Source organism: Pan troglodytes, chromosome 8, assembly GCF_028858775.2.
Source record: "Pan troglodytes isolate AG18354 chromosome 8, NHGRI_mPanTro3-v2.0_pri, whole genome shotgun sequence".
Taxonomy (NCBI): domain Eukaryota; kingdom Metazoa; phylum Chordata; class Mammalia; order Primates; family Hominidae; genus Pan; species Pan troglodytes.
In genome coordinates this window covers 39,870,199-39,886,216 of record NC_072406.2, presented here as the reverse complement: position 1 = coordinate 39,886,216, position 16,018 = coordinate 39,870,199, and the positions used below count along the sequence as shown (strand labels likewise).

General features: G+C 45.4%; 1 protein-coding gene across 3 annotated transcripts; it reads left to right on the top strand.

Moving 5' to 3' along the window:
- The first annotated feature begins 246 nt into the window (after positions 1 to 246).
- LOC742378 (amyloid beta A4 precursor protein-binding family B member 1-interacting protein-like) lies at positions 247 to 14,484 on the top strand. Of its 3 annotated transcripts, XM_063780568.1 has the most exons (5): positions 4,490 to 7,981; positions 8,814 to 8,923; positions 10,060 to 10,262; positions 11,185 to 11,288; positions 14,135 to 14,484. In XM_063780568.1, the coding sequence occupies exons 4-5, from the start codon at positions 11,212 to 11,214 to the stop codon at positions 14,457 to 14,459; spliced, it is 402 nt and encodes a 133-aa protein (XP_063636638.1). In that variant the 5' UTR covers positions 4,490 to 7,981; positions 8,814 to 8,923; positions 10,060 to 10,262; positions 11,185 to 11,211; the 3' UTR covers positions 14,460 to 14,484. The 3 variants fall into 3 exon arrangements, with proteins under 3 accessions (XP_009456390.5, XP_063636639.1, XP_063636638.1); XM_009458115.5 differs by lacking the exons at positions 4,490 to 7,981; positions 8,814 to 8,923 and adding an exon at positions 247 to 771; XM_063780569.1 differs by lacking the exon at positions 8,814 to 8,923 and having other exon boundaries at positions 2,707 to 7,981.
- The last annotated feature ends 1,534 nt before the right edge of the window (positions 14,485 to 16,018 follow it).

Here is a 16,018-nt window from a genome sequence, read left to right as displayed (position 1 = left end):
GAGGCGATGGGGCAAGGTGGGTCTTTGAATGTCAGATAGTGCGCGAGGTACATTGGTATACAGTAATTTCCGCATAATTCATATTCATAATTCACAGTAAGGAAACCTGAAAGTTGCTACCGGGTACTAATAAATGAAAGGTGGGGCGGGCTGCTGTGGGGGCGGGGCCTTGTGAGCCAGTGCCTGGACTCGCACAGCACGTCACAAATGGAAGGGCGGCGCGTGGGGGGAACTCAAGGCCTGATTGATTCCTCCTAAGCAGGACGTGATCTGGTTGGCAGGGCAACCGACCTTCAGTTAGTGCCTTCAGTGGGTGCCTTCAGTTGGTGGCATTTGGTTGCCTTTCCTGGGGACAGGTGGCAGGTGCTCAGCTCTGCAGGGGGGGGGCAATTGAAGGCCCAAGCTGCCGGAGAAGAGCGGAGTTGCCCCATGGGGACCACGCTGGCCTGTCGCATGTGCACCAAAGCCAGCCCCAGGCAGGGCCCCCACAGGGCTTCTGCGGAGCCATCCTGAGGCTTTGACATCTATGAGTGGGCGGCCAGCAAAGGCGCAGGCCCCAGCACAGAGGAGCAGAGGCGGCCGGAACACCCTGTCCCTTAATACCAGCCCCAAGCAGAGCCACCTCAGGATAAGGTGTTTGGAGCCGTCCTGCAGCTCTGAGATCCACGAGGTGGCGGTGGGAGTAGCACCAGACCCCACTGATTTGGAGCCTGCCCCGTCTGATTCAGGAGACATGACTAGCAGCACATCGGCACCAGAAGACGCCAGAAGGTAGGGAGACTACAGATACCGCTTGGCATTAGGAGCTCTGGTGACCCAAGTATCCACAGTCTAGGGCTCCTCCCTCCTGCCCTAGTTTGCTTTCCTAGGCCCAGGCCCCAAGCAGGAGGACTTGCTGTGACTTGACTTCCCACCCCTTCTTCTTTCCATGTTGCATCCAGCTGGTTACTTTTCATTGCCCTGCCCAAATGCCCACTTCTGGGCCCTTTTCTTCTTTTCTTAGGCCTGTCAAAACTAAGTTTTCAAAATACAAAAAGGATGCCACAGATTTCATTACGGTAGAGGAAATGTCTGACAGCTCTTGTATTTAAACTTAGCTAGCCACATTGGGACTCCCAATTTCATATGTTGAGTTCTAGAGCAGAGCTCTCTCTCCTAAAGTAATGGCTGAGGGTTAGAGGTACTCTTCTTCATTCTAATAATAAAAAATGATTTCTTGTAGAGACAGGGTCTCACTGTGTTGCCCAGGCTGGTCTCAAACCCCTGGCCTCAAGTGATTCACTCACGTTGGCCTCCCGCTTTGTTGGGATGACAGGCAAGAACCACCACACCTGGCCTTGGGAGCTGCTCCTGCTTTGTGTGTTTTGGCTGGTCTTCCTGCACAGCTGTCAGTAAGATGCTCCTGCAGCATAGTTCCAAATCTTTCTGCACAAATTTAGTGGATGATGTGATTTTTTACATGGAATAGCCCCTTTATTTATTGCAGAGAAGCTGGACAATTCACACTTAGTAACATATGGCCTAGCAAATTTCATTTCGTGATCACCACACCTGTTAAAAGGTGATGCTTGTGGTCTAAATATGCAGATTCCTCATCATCCCCAAGAAAAAGGGAACCACAGCAAGGCAACCTGGGAGGGAGTTTAGGATTGCTCTGAGGTAGTGCAAGGCATTGAAATTAACACACGAGGGGGTAGAAAAGAGAATCCACATGTTTTGATCCCTCTATGTTCTGAGTCTAACTTGGTCCTCCTTAACACGCACAATTTTTGGCGTCAGAGAAAACTAGATTTGAATCCCAGTTCCATCGCTCTTTATGATGTGATGGTGAATGTGTTTTTAACTCGTCTGAGCGCAGTTTGCTCATCTATAGAAGATATGATTGTTACGAGGCTTCCATAAGGTAAGTGTGTAAAAACCATGGCAAAATGCTTGTAATTTAAAAGAGAGCGTTATTATGAGGCTTCTATGAGGTAAGTGGGTAAAAGTCTGGACACAATGTCTACAATTTTGTAAGTGTTCAATAGGTGGACGAGGAAGATTATCTTTCTCTCATTTTTTAGACCATTAATTTTTAGACCAAGTTTATAAAATTGGGGATACTCATATTTCTTAGACAATCAAATAAATGATCAGAAAGACTAAATAAATCACCATAGTCACAAAGCAGTTCACAATACATTTACTGGGTAATTTCTAGTTAACAGTAGCAATGATGATCACATTGAAAATCTCGTGTTTTGTGGTGGTTTTCTCTTACGTAAGCTTCTTGCTTTGTTGAAAGCATAGATTCTAAGCTGCTCTATCAAAATGATTATTAGAAAAATGTGATGAACTTTCTGTGTAAATTTTCTAAACTTTCTTCTGTTAATCTTGTTAATTTGATTGAACATGTGTGTCATTTTCAAAAATGTAAATCGAATATATGTGGATGGGATATATATGTGTACATATGAAATATAACTTCATATTACAGAGTAGGCTTAGCTCATGGCAATGTTGTTTTGTGAAAGCACCTGCAGAAATCTCTCTTATTTCTAGTTTGTTAATGTTTCAGAGATTGCGTGAGGCAGATTTGGTTTCAGTAATTTTAGCATCATTCATTGTAAGGTGATGATCCCTAGTAACTGCTTCACAATGAGAAACCTGAAAGGTCCCAGCGGTGAGCAATGAATGAAAGGTGGGGCGGGGCTGCTGGCAGGGCGGGGCCTTGTCAGCCATGTGCCTGTGCTCTCAAGTGCCAAGTTTGTGGGGATGCATGCAGGGGATTCTGGACCTGATTGTTTCCTCTGAACCAGGATGTGGTCTGGTTGGCAGGGCAACTGGTCTTCACTTGGTGGCCTTCAGTGGGTGTCCTCATTGGTTGCCTTCAGATAGTGCCCTCAGTTGGTACCATCAGTTGGCGCTCTTCAGGTGGTGGTCCTCAGTTGGTGGTCTTCAGTTGTAGGGCAATGGTGGAAGGAGGATGAAACTGTGCTTTCTCCTCCCCCAGTCACAGCTCTCAGGCTTGCTGCCTCCGGGCCCTTCTAAAATAAACCAGACAGGTTGGCAGGTTTTTCTTAACAGACAAGTCAGCTCAGGGTACAGGGGTGACACAGGGTGCAGGCTGCTAGCACAGTGCCACCCCATGGCCCAGGGGTGCCTGTGCCAGCCATGCCTTTGCCAGGAAGAGGCGATAGGTGTTGAGCTCTGCAGACTTGGGGACAAGCGAACACCCAAGCTGCCTGAGAAGTGCAGGGGTGCCCCATGGGGACCACACTGAACTGTCGCATGTGCACCAAAGCCAGCCCCAGTCAGGGCCGGCACAAGGTTTCTGCAGAGCCAGCCTGTGGCTCTGACATCTACAAGTGTGCATACAACGAAGGCGCAGGCTGCGATATACAGGAGCAGAGGCACCCGGAACATGCTGCCCCTGCTGCCAGTTGCAAGTGGGGTCTGCTCAGAATGCGGAGAGTGAAGCTGTCCTGCAGCTTTGAGATCCACGAGGTGGTGGCCCTAGCGCCAGACTCCACTGCTATGGAACCTGCCCAGTTGAATTTGGGAGCCAGTGAGGGACCTGACAGCAGCACCAGGAGACGCCCAAAGGTAGGGAGGTGACAGATACTGCTGAAGTTTAGGAACTCCTCTAGCCATTGCTGGCCCAAGATTCCTGCAGAGGCATCCAGAGTCTCAGTTTTCTCATCTGTAAATGATGTGATTGTTATGAGGCTTCCATAAGGTAAGTGTGTAAAAACCATGGCAAAATGCTTGTAACTTAAAAGAGAGGATTTCTATGAGGCTTCTATAAAGTAAGTGTATAAAAATCTGGACACAATACCTATGATTTTTTCAGTGTTCAGTATATGGAGAACGAGATTATATTCTCTCATCTAATTTTCAGAGCCAGTTTATAAAATTGGTGATACTCATATTTCTTAGACGATGAAACCAATGATCAGAAAGAATAAATAGATCACCAAAGTCACACAGCAGTTCACAATGCGTTCATTGTGTAATTTCTAGTTAAAAGTAGCAATGATGATCACATTGAAAATTTTGTATTATGTGGTAGTTTTCACTTACATAATCCTTTTGGTGTTTTGAAACCATATATTCTAAGTTGCTCTATCAAAGCAATCATTAGAAAAATGTGATGTAGTTAGTGTGTAAATTTTAGAAAATTTCTTCCGTTAGTCTTGTTAATTTGATTGCAAATATGTGTTATTTTCAAAAACGTAAATGGAATATATATTGATTGGACTTGTATGTGTATATATGAAATATGACTGGACATTATAGAGTAGGCTTAGTTCATGGCAATGTTTTTTTCTGAAAGCACCTGAAGAAATCACTCTTATTTCCAGTTTGTTAGTGTTTCAGAGATTATGGGGGAAAGGGGGTTCTATGAATGTCAGACACTGCGTGAGGCACATTTGGTTTCAGTAATTTTAGCATCATTCATTGTAAGGTGATGATCCCTCGGAACTTCTTCACAATGAGAAACCTGAAAGGTCCCAGCAGCCAGCAATGAATGAAAGGTGGGGTGGGGCCGCTGGCAGGGCGAGGCCTTGTGAGCCATGTGCCTGTGCTCTCAAGTCCGAAGTTTGTGGGGATGCATGCAGGGGATTCTGGCCCTGATTGTTTCCCCAGAACCAGGATGCGTTCTGGTTGGCAGGACAACTGGCCTTCACTTGGTGGCCTTCAGTGGGTGTTCTCATTGGTTGCCTTCGTTTAGTGCCCTCAGTTGTTTCTCTTCAGTTGGTGGTCCTCAGTTGGTGGTCTTCAGTTGTTGGGCAGTGGTGGGAGGAGGATGAATCCATTTGTGCTCTCTCCTCTCCCAGTCACAGCTCTCAGGCTTGTTGCCTCCAGGCCCTTCTAAAATAAACAGACAGGTGGCAGGATTTTTTTAGCAGACAAGTCAGCTCAGGGTACAGGGGTGAAGCGGGTTGCGGGACGCTAGTGCAGTATCGCCTCATGGCCCAGGACTGCCCGTGCCAGCCATGCCTTTGCCAGGAAGAGGCGATAGGTGTTGAGCTCTGCAGTCGTCGGGGCAAGGGAAGGCCCAAGCTGCCTGAGAAGAGCAGGGGTGCCCCATGGGGCCCACACTGAACTGTCGCATGTGCACCAAAGCCAGCCCCAGTCAGGGCTGGCAAAGGCGTTCTGCAGAGCCAGCCTGTGGCTCTGACATCTACGAGTGTGCAGACAGCGAAGGCGCAAGCTGCGATATACAGGACCAGAGGCACCCGGAACACGCTTTCCCCCACTGCGAGCCGCAATTGGGCTAGCTCAGGGTGCGGTGGGTGAAGCTTTCCTGCAGCTCTGAGATCCACGAAGTGGAGGTGGTAGTAGCGCAGGACCCCACTGCTTTGGAGGCTGCCCAATCGAATTTGGGAGCCAGTGAGTGTCCTGACAGCGGCACATTGGCCACCAGAAGACCCCGAAAGGTAGGGAGGCGACGGATACCGTTTAGATTCAGGAGCTCCTCTGGCTGCTGATGGCCCACGTTTCCCCCAGAGGCATCCAAAGCCTCAGTTTTCTCATCTATAAAAGATGTGATTGTTATGAGGCTTCCATAGGGTGTGTAAAAACCAAGGCAAAAATGTTTGTAATTTAAAAGAGAGAGTTTCTGTGAGGCTTCTATAAGGTAAGTGTGTAAAATCTGGACACAATACCTATAATTTAGGTCACTATAACCTCTGCCTCCTGGGTTCAAGCGATTCTCCTGCCTTAGCCTCCCGTGTAGCTGGGATTAGAGGCATGCGCCATCAGGCCTGACCAATGTTGTTCTTTTTAGGAGAGATGGGGTTTCACCATGTTGGTCAGGCTGGTCTCGAACTCCTGACCTCAGGTGATCTGCTCACCTTAGCTTCCCTAAGTACTGGGATTATAGGCGTGAGTCACCATCCTAGGCCAAAAATTTCATTCCTTGATCAACAAACCTGTTTCCAAGGAGATGCTTGTGGTCTAAATATGCAGATTCCCAGCATTTCCAAGAAGAAGGGAATGACTGCAAGGCAACCTGGGCGGGAGTTTAGGATTGTTCTGAGGCTGTGAAAGCCATTGAAATTCACACATAAGAGGATAGAGAAAGGGAATTCACATGTTTGATCCCTCCATGTACTGGGTATAACTTGGTCTTCATTAAGTTTGCACCACCTTTGGCATCAGAGAGAACTGGAGTTGAATCCCAGTTCCAACACTCATTAGGATGTGATCATGAATGTGTTTTTAACTCCTCAGAACCTCACTTTGCTTATCTATAAAAGAGGGGATTCTTATGAGGCTTCCGTAAGTTAAATGAGTAAAAATTTGGGTGGACAAAATCCTGTAATTTAAAAGATAGGGTTGTTATGAGGCTTCGATAAGGTAAGTGTGCAAAAATCTGGACACAATGCCTATAATTTTGTTAGTGTTCAATATATAGAGAAGGATTATTTTTCTATCATTTAATTTTTAGAGCAAGTTTATAAAATGGTGTTACTCATCTTTTTGAGAAAATCAGACCAAGGATCACAAAGATTAAATGAGTCGCCATAGTCACAAAGGAGTTTACAATACATTTCCTGGGTAATTGCCAGTTAAAAGTAGCAATGACGATCACATTTCAAATCTTGAATTATGTGGTGCTTTTCTCTTACGTAAGCCTCTTTGTGTGTTGAAGCCATAGATTCTAAGTTGCTGTATCAAAATGATCACTAGAAAACTGTGATATACTTAGTGTATACATTTTAGAAAATGTCTTCTATTACTCTTGTTAATTTGATTGAATACATGTGTTATTTTCAAAAATGTAAATGGAATATGTGTGGATTGAATATATATGTATATATATATGAAATATGATTTGTCATTATAGTGTAGGCATAGCTCATGGCAATGTGTTTTTCTGAAAGCAGCTGCAGAAATTTGTCTTTTTTTAGTTTGCAAAAATTTCAGAGGTTATGGGGGAAAGTGGGGTTCTATGAATCCCAGATAGTACATGAAGCAGATTTGGTTTCAGTAATTTTAGCATAATTCATTGTAAGGTGATGATCCCTAGGAACTTCATCACAGTGAGCAACCTGAAAGCTCCCAGCAGCCAGCAATAAATGAGGTGGGGCGAGTCCACTGGCAGGGCGGGGCCTTAAGAGCCTGATGCTTGAGCTCTGAATTCCAAGTTGGGGGGACACATGCAAAGGATTCTGGGCCTGATTGTTTCCTGTAACCAGGATACAGTCTGGTTGGCAGGGCAACTGGCTTTCACTTGGTGGCCTTCAGTGGGTGTCCTCATTCGTTGCCTTTGGTTAGTGCCCTCAGTTGGTACCCTCAGTTGTTTCTCTTCAGTTGGTGGTCCTCAGTTGGTGGTTTTCAGTTGTTGGGCAGTGGTGGAAGGGGGATGAATCTGTGCTCTCTCCTCCCCAAGCCACTGCTCTCAGGCTTGTTGCATCCAGGCCCTTCTAAAATAAACCAGACAGGTTGGCAGGTTTTTTTTTAGCAGACAAGTCAGCTCAGAGTACGGGGGTGACACGGGGTGCAGGCTGCTAGCACAGTGCCACCCCATGGCCCAGGGCTGCCCGTGCCAGCCATGCTTTTGCCAGGAAGAGGCGATAGGTGTTGAGCCCTGCAGACTTGGGTGCAAGCGAAGACCCAAGCTGCCTGAGAAGAGTAGGGGTGCCCCATGGGGCCCACACTGAACTGTTGCATATGCACCAAAGCCAGCCCCAATTGGCACAAGGGTTCACAGAGCCAGCCTGTGGCTCTGACGTCTACCAGCATGCAGACTGCGAAGATGCAGGCCGCGATATACAGGAGCAGAGGTGCCCAGAACATGCTGTCCCCCAATGCCAGCCACAAGTGGGGCTATCTGAGGGTGTGATGGGTGAAGCTGTCCTGCAGCTCTGAGATCCACGAGGCAGAGGCAGCAGTAGCGCTGGACTCCACTGCTTTGGAGGCTGCCCAGTTGAATTTGGGAGCCAGCAAGAGTCCTGACAGCAGCACATTGGCCACCAGAAGACACCCAAAGGTAGGGAGGCGGCAGATACTGCTTAAGTTCAGGAGCTCCTCTGGCCATTGCTGACCCAAGTTCCCCCAGAGGCATCCACAGCCTGGGGCTCCTTCCTCCTGCCTAGAGTTTGCTTTCCTATGCCCAGGCCCCAACCAGGAGGACTGGCTCTGCCTTGAGTCCTGATCCCTTCTTCTTTCCCTGCTGTTACCAGCCGGTTTCTTACTTTCCTCCTACCTACCCCAATGCCCAGTTCTGTTTCCTCCTCTTCTTCCCCTAGGCTGGCTGAAAACTAAGTTTCAAAATACAAAATGCATGCTACAGATTTCACTGCTGTAGATGAAATGCTGACAGCTTTTCTATTTAAACTCTGGTTGTTCTTTTCATTTCTTTAAACATTAGAATAATTAAGCCTCATGATAGATGTGCCTTTGTAACTTGAAAGTACGACACTCAATTGTCACAATTTTTAAAAATTTTTAATTTTTCTTTTCATAAATTTTTGGCAAACAGGTAGTATTTAGTTATTGAGTAACTCCTTTAGTGGAGATTTGTGAGATTTTGGTGAACCAATCACCCAAGCAGTGCACACGGAATCCAATTTGTAGTCTCTTATCTTTCTCCCCCTTCCCACCATTTTCCTGTGGGGAAAAGCAAGAGAGATCAGACTGTTACTGTGTCTGTGTAGAAAGAAGTAGACATAGGAGACTCCATTTTGTTATGTACTAAGAAAAATTCTTCTGCCTTGAGATTCTGTGACCTTACCCCCAACCCCGTGCTCTCTGAAACATGTGCTGTGTCAACTCAGAGTTAAATGGATTAAGGGCAGTGCAAGATGTGCTTTGTTAAACAGATGCTTGAAGGCAGCATGCTCCTTAAGAGTCATCACCACTCCCTAATCTCAAGTACCCAGGGACACAAAAACTGCGGAAGGCCGCAGGGACCTCTGCCTAGGAAAGCCAGGTATTGTCCAAGGTTTCTCCCCATGTGACAGTCTGAAATATGGCCTCGTGGGAAGGGAAAGACCTGACCGTCCCCCAGCCCGACACCCGTAAAGGGTCTGTGCTGAGGAGGATTAGTAAAAGAGGAAGGAATGCCTCTTGCAGTTGAGACAAGAGGAAGGCATCTGTCTCCTGCCTGTCCCTGGGCAATGGAATGTCTCGGTATAAAACCCGATTGTATGCTCCATCTACTGAGATAGGGAAAAACCGCCTTAGGGCCGGAGGTGGGACCTGCGGGCAGCAATACTGCTTTGTAAAGCATTGAGATGTTTATGTGTATGCATATCTAAAAGCACAGCACTTAATCCTTTACATTGTCTATGATGCAAAGACCTTTGTTCACGTGTTTGTCTGCTGACCCTCCCCCACAATTGTCTTGTGACCCTGACACATCCCCCTCTTCGAGAAACACCCACAAATGATCAATAAATACTAAGGGAACTCAGAGGCTGGCGGGATCCTCGATATGCTGAACGCTGGTTCCCCGGGTCCCCTTATTTCTTTCTCTATACTTTGTCTCTGTGTCTTTTTCTTTCCTAAGTCTCTCGTTCCACCTTACGAGAAACACCCACAGGTGTGGAGGGGCAACCCACCCCTACATTTTCCCCTGGTATCATTCTTTTTTTTGAGACTGAGTCTCATTCTGTCACCCAGGCTGGAATGCTATGTCATGATGTCAGCTCGCTGCAACCCTTGCTTCCTGAGTTCATGTGATCCTCCTGCTTCAGCCTCCCAAGTAGCTGGGATTAGAGGCGTGGGTCACGATGCCCGACTAAATTTTTTGTATTTTTAGTAATGACTGGCTTTCACCAAATTGGCCAGTCTGTCGTTGAACTCCTGACTTCAAGTGATGTGCCTGCCTTGGCCTCCCCTAGGGCTGTGATTACAGGAATGAGCCACCAGAACCCAGCCAAATATTCCCCACTGCCTTCTTTTTTGCTTTTTTCCTAATCTCCTGAAGTCATTCTTTGAGTTGTCATGTAGATTAATAGGTTTCTCAAATTACTGGAAAACTAGTTGAAGAAATAAACAGGCAGTTTGTGAATATTAAACAGAACAGTGGTGCTGAGCATGGCTAAAGCATCTCTGCATTCACAGGGAGAGGAGCGGAAGACCTTCTGGTGTGGGCTGGGCAGCAATTCACTTGCAGGAGAAACAGCCCGGGTGTGGAGAGGCGGCCAACCTTGGCGGGATCCTTTCTAAGGAGCCGAGAAATCAACGTAGAGCTTCCTCTGTCTGATTCTTTAACAACTGCAGACCTTCCCTGAGTCAAGCTTTGTGTCAAAAGGACAAATTAAAAGGCAAGAAAATAAAATCGTAATACCAGGACTTTTGGGGAAAACAAAAAAAACTCACATCTAATTCCAGATTATTTCCATTGTTTCTGTGTCCAATGTACTCTTTTGTTGTTGTTGTTGTTGTTGTTGTTGTTGTTGTTGCTGTTGTTGAGACTGAGTCTCACCCTGTCACCAGGCTGGAGAGCAGTTGCGTGATCTCGGCTCACTACAACCTCCGCCTCCCAGGTTCAGCGACACTTGTGCCTCAGCCTACTGAGTAGCTGGGACTACAGGCATGTGCCACCACGCCCAGCTAATTTTTGTATTTTTAGTAGATACAGGGTTTCACCACGTTGGCCAGGATGGTCTCGAGCTCCTGACCTCGTGATCTGCCTGCCTCAGCCTCTCAAAGTGCGGGGATTAGAGGCGTGAGGCATCGCACTCAGCTCAATATACTCTTTGTTGAGGACAATGTTCAAACATTGTTCCTGTACTCAGCACGGTATGAAACTAGATAAATACATTTTAAGGAAATCAACAATACAATTTTTTTGAAAGAAAATTGGTTTTCAAGGTTTATTCTTCAATTATTGAAAGGTTTTCAAGAGTAAAACATACTATTCCTCTCCACAATCCCAGTTAATCCAGACCCTCCTCAGTGGGCTTTATCAAATACCCTACTCACCTTCCTGAATCTTTTGCTGAATCTCATATAAAGTTTTGTCACAGAACCTCAGCTTTTTCATACGGTTTTGTGTACCACGTCATGCCTGTGAATTGCTCTCTTTGCTTTGTTTTTATTTATTTATTTTTTTTTTTGTAAGAAGTAGCCAGGAAGTATCTTTCTTTGCTTTATAGATGTAAACTGCTTTGTATTTTCAGATTAACTTTCAAGAATGTTGAAAATTCTTTGCTCACTCTTCTTTTCTCACTTCCTCCCTCTCAGGACCTATAAAAGGCATCACCAAGCCCAATGGACAGATGCCCCAGGCTGCAGATTCTGTCAGTGCTGTTCTGGAAAAGGCGCAAACACATGCTGAAACATCGAAGGTAAAACCAGCAAGCAGCTGACATACATTCCATCCAGCCGTCCCCCAAAGCCCATGTTCTCAACCATTCGCATTGTTCCAATAACTGCTCTTTTAAAAATAGAAAACACGCGGTGGCTCACGCCTGTAATTCCAGCACTTTGGGAGGCTGATGCGGGCGGATCACGAGGTCAGGAGATCGGACCATGGGGTAACCCCGTCTCTACTAAAAATACAAAAAAAGAAAAAAAAATTAGCCGGGCTTGGTGGTAGGAGCCTGTAGTCCTAGCTATTTGGGAGGCTGAGGCCGGGGAATGGCGTGAACCCGGGAGGTGGAGCTTGCAGTGAGCCGAGATCGCGTTACTGCGCTCCAGCCTGGGGCGACAGAGTGAGACTTCATCTCAAAAAAAAAAAAAGAGAGAGAGAGAGAGAAAACAGGCAAACAGGTTGGGTACGGTGGCTTACGCCTGTAATCCCAGTACTTTGGGAGGCCGAAACAGGAGAATTGCTTGAGCTCCGGAGTTCCAGACCAGCCTGGGCGACAGAACAAGGGCTCATCTTTACAAGAAATTAAAAAATTAGCCAGGCTTGGTGGTGTGCACTTGTGGTCCTAGCTACTTGGGTGGCTGAGGTGTTTGAATTGCTTGAGCCCAGGATTTCAAGGCTGCAGTGAGCTGTGATCACACCACTGCACTCCAGCCTACGTGATAGTTAAAGACCTTGTCTTAAAAAGAGATAAAAAAGGTTACACTAAAAATTTGCATTGTCTATTTTCCCCATTAATGTCCTACATACATCCCCAGGGTGATGGAGGAGAAAATACATTTTAAAATAATAGCCAATAGGTATGACATCCTCCATAACATTTTTTCAACCAAATAGGTCAATGAGGATTCACTTAAATCTATCTTAAAATCATAGTTAATAATTATGATTTAGTTACTAATCTAGTTCAAAACCTCTCAGTTGACTGTATAAATTCTGTTGAGTATTTCTCACATGTGATTCAAAACAACCTTAAATAACTGTGACAATAGCATATCACCCAGCTAGGACAGGCAGGGTGCTTCACTTTAGCAATTTTTCACTTCTTTCACCCCTTCATTTTGTCCATCAGTCAGTGGTGAAAACAATTACATCTTAGTATTTATTGAACTTCTTATAACTTTGACAACCACTGCAGGCCTGTAAAAGTTGTATTTCTTTAATGTTCTCATTATCTTCTCAAGCCTCTGCTTCTCATGCAATGCGCTGTCAGCTATTACTATTTTCATTATTTCTACAATGCCAATCAAAGGAAAGCATTTAAAAATGCTGAAAGAAATAAAAGAATCCCAGAATAGAAATCACTTAACTATATGTGAACGTCAATACCCAAGCTACCTGCTCAGAAATTTTTTAAAAAGGAAAAAGTACATCGCCAGTTAATTAGCTTATCATGCTAAGTAAATAAACTAAATAAAATAGAAACTAAATCACAAGGCACTTTGTTAGAAAAAAAATTTGCAGATTTAATCTTCAGTGGTAAGAAACTATTAAGCAGAGGAAGAAATAAACTGGAACCCTGATGAAATGTCAATTGGATGATAATTACCACTAGAACAGAGGGATTCAATCCAGCTGCCTGGGGACGTTTCATTATATAAATACAAATTATTATAATGTATTCCAGCATTGGCAGAGGAAGGGCTATGCCTCTAATAGACTTTAGCCAAATTTGGCATTCTGGTTTCTACCAGTAGCATGCTGATAATTTTTCTTTTTAGAACTCATATATATATATATATATATATCTCATTTGATCTCATCACGATCTGAGACACAGGTCATAATAGGGACTACAGGGCTCATTTTATACCCGGTGAACCAGCCAACTTTCATGCAGTTGAGAAAAGGTAAACTGTCCGGGTGAGGTGGCTCACACCTGTTATTTGGGAGGCCGAGGTGGGCAGATCACTTGAGCCCAGGAGTTGGAGACCAGCCTGAGCAACATGGCAAAAAACTCTCTCTACAAAAAATACAAAAATTAGCTGGGCATGGTGGCACATGCTTGTCATCCCAGCAACTCAGGAGGCTGAGGCATGAGGATCACTGAGCCCTAGAGGCAGAGGTTGCAGTGAGTCGAGCTTGCACCACTGCACTCCAGCCTGGGTGACACAGCGAGATCCTGTCACACACACACACACACACAAAAGCCAGGTGCGGTGACTCGTGCCTGTAATTCCAGCACTTTGGGAGGCAGAGGCAGGCAGATCATGAGGTCAGGAGTTCAAGACCAGCCTGACCAACATGGTGAAACCCCATCTCCACTAAAAATACAAAAATTAGCTGGACGTGGTAGCCAGCACTTGTAGTCCCAGCTACTCCAGAGGCTGAGGCAGGAGAATCGCTTGAACCCAGGAGGCAGAGGTTCCAGTGAACCGAGATGGCGCCACTGCACTCCAGCCTGGGTGACAGAGCAAGACTCCGTCTCAATAATAATAATAATAATAATAATTATTATTATTATTATTATTAAAGACCATTTAGAGTCATTTCCCTATTCCAGAGTGAAGATGAGCTCATGAACAACCAGGGGTCTCAGTGACTGAGGGACGGAGGCTCCCCAGGGGGCAGACAGAGACCTCGCCTATCTATGGCATGGTCCTGTCCACTGGGGCTGTTTTGTCGAGAATAAAGAATGCTACTCACGAGACTGAGGCGGGAGGATGGCTTGAGCTCAGGAGATCGAGGCTGCAGTGAGCCCAGATCGCGCCATTGCACTCAGCCTGGGCGACAGAGTGAGACCCTGTCTCCATTAATTAATAACAATATATTTAAAATTTCAAAAATTTTAAAATAATGAATGCTGCTGTCGCTTGTTTGCAGGATAAGAAGCCAGCCTTCGGGAACCAGCAGGAGCACCCTGGGCCCCGCATGGCCCCAAGTCCAGCCTGCCCCGCCTCCTCTGGTGCAGAGGTCCAGGGACACCAGCAGCAGCCCCGCCACGCCCCCCAAGGCCAAGAACACAGGCGGCAGGGGCTTCCCCTCCCTGCCAGACTACTTCCTGCCGCCACAGCCACCACCCTTGGACGACCCAGAGCTCCCGCCGCCCCTGGACTTCGTGCTCCCTACCCCCGCGGTCGCCAAGAGGCCTCCTATGCCCCACCCCCGCAAGAGACACGAAGCATCAATGTTCAGAAGCAGCAAATAAATAAAATAAATGAATAAAAGTTAAACGTTCTTCCTACAGTATTTCTATAAGGATTATTGGGTCAGTCGATCTTGAGGTCAATACTATAATTAAAAATAGCTTTCACCATCCCATGCCTTCTTAAGTCTTGGTGATCTTAGATTTTCATCTCTACCTCTGTGACCTTCAAAATTTTCAGGAAAATCGAGAAAGGAAAACGAGAAAATATGACCAGCAGAGCCTGTTCCCTTGCTCTGAGATTCCCGTTGCTTGATTGATTGGAGCCCTGGACACAGGCTGTTTTGGTTTTGCTTTTTTAATGCTTGAATAACAGTAATTTTAAAAAATAGTCTTTAGATAGTTTTTGAATTCTCTATTATTACAATGCTGTTAGTATCCTGTAAAAAAGAATGTAGGGCCAGGTAAAAGCAATCTTATTGCTGTGTATTTCAATCTGGAAGGTTTTCCCTCAGAGATACATTTACTGCCCAGCTTATCCTAGCCTCTTGTTACCTATATCTCTTCTCTTTCAAATTGGCTTCTGATGGGCTAAAAGGCTATTTTCTTAAAATTAAGGAAGGTAATTAATGGTATGTTTTAGTATTTGGAGAAGAGTAAGCTGTAGATCATGCTGTCTCAACCCATGGGCTCCCGTGGCCCAGGACAACTTTGAATGCTGCCCAACAAATATTAAAACATTATAAGCTCTTTGCAGGGCGCCGTGACTCACACTTGTAATCCCAGCACTTTTGGGAGGCCAGGGCTGGCGGATCTTTTAAGGTCAGGAGTTCAAGACCAGCCTGGACAACATGGCAAAACCCTATCTGTACTAAAAATACAAAAATTAGCCAGGTGCGGTGACGCATGCCTGTAATCCCAGCAACTCCAGAGGCTGAGGAGAATCCTTTGAACCCAGGAGGTGGAGCCTGCAGTGAGCTGAGATCTTGCTACTGCACTCAATCCTGGACGACAGGGCAAGACTCTCTCTTAAAAAAATTATGAGATCTTTTTGCAATTTTTTTTTTTTAGCTGATCAGCTATCACGAGTGTTAGTAGGTCTTATGTGTGTCCCAGGGAAGCCAAAAGATTGGACACCCCTGCAGGCTAAATGGAAATTTAAAATGAAACAAATTTAGTTTTAAAACCAAAATATTTAGTAATTAAAACTGGCAAGGTGTTCTTAATTTTTTGAGCATATGCTTGAAATAGGATAGAAGGTAAATTTGCTTTACATTAAATTTTATCTCAGGAACAGTAACTCTCCAGTTTTAGTATATTATGTTCTTTTGATGTCAGATACAGTAATAATACGGCTTTTCTTTTTAATTTTTTATTTTATTTTATTTTACTTTAAGTTCAGGATACATGTGCAGAACGTGCAGATTTGCTACATAGGTAAACATGTGCCATGGTGGTTTGCTGCATCTATCAACACATCACCTAAATATTAAGGCCAGCATGTGTTAGCTATTTGTCCTGATGCTCTCCCTCCCCTCAACCCCCCACAACAGGCCCCAGTGTATGTTGTTCCCCTCTTTGTGTCCATGTGAAAGACACAGCTTTTCTGATACCTGACTACA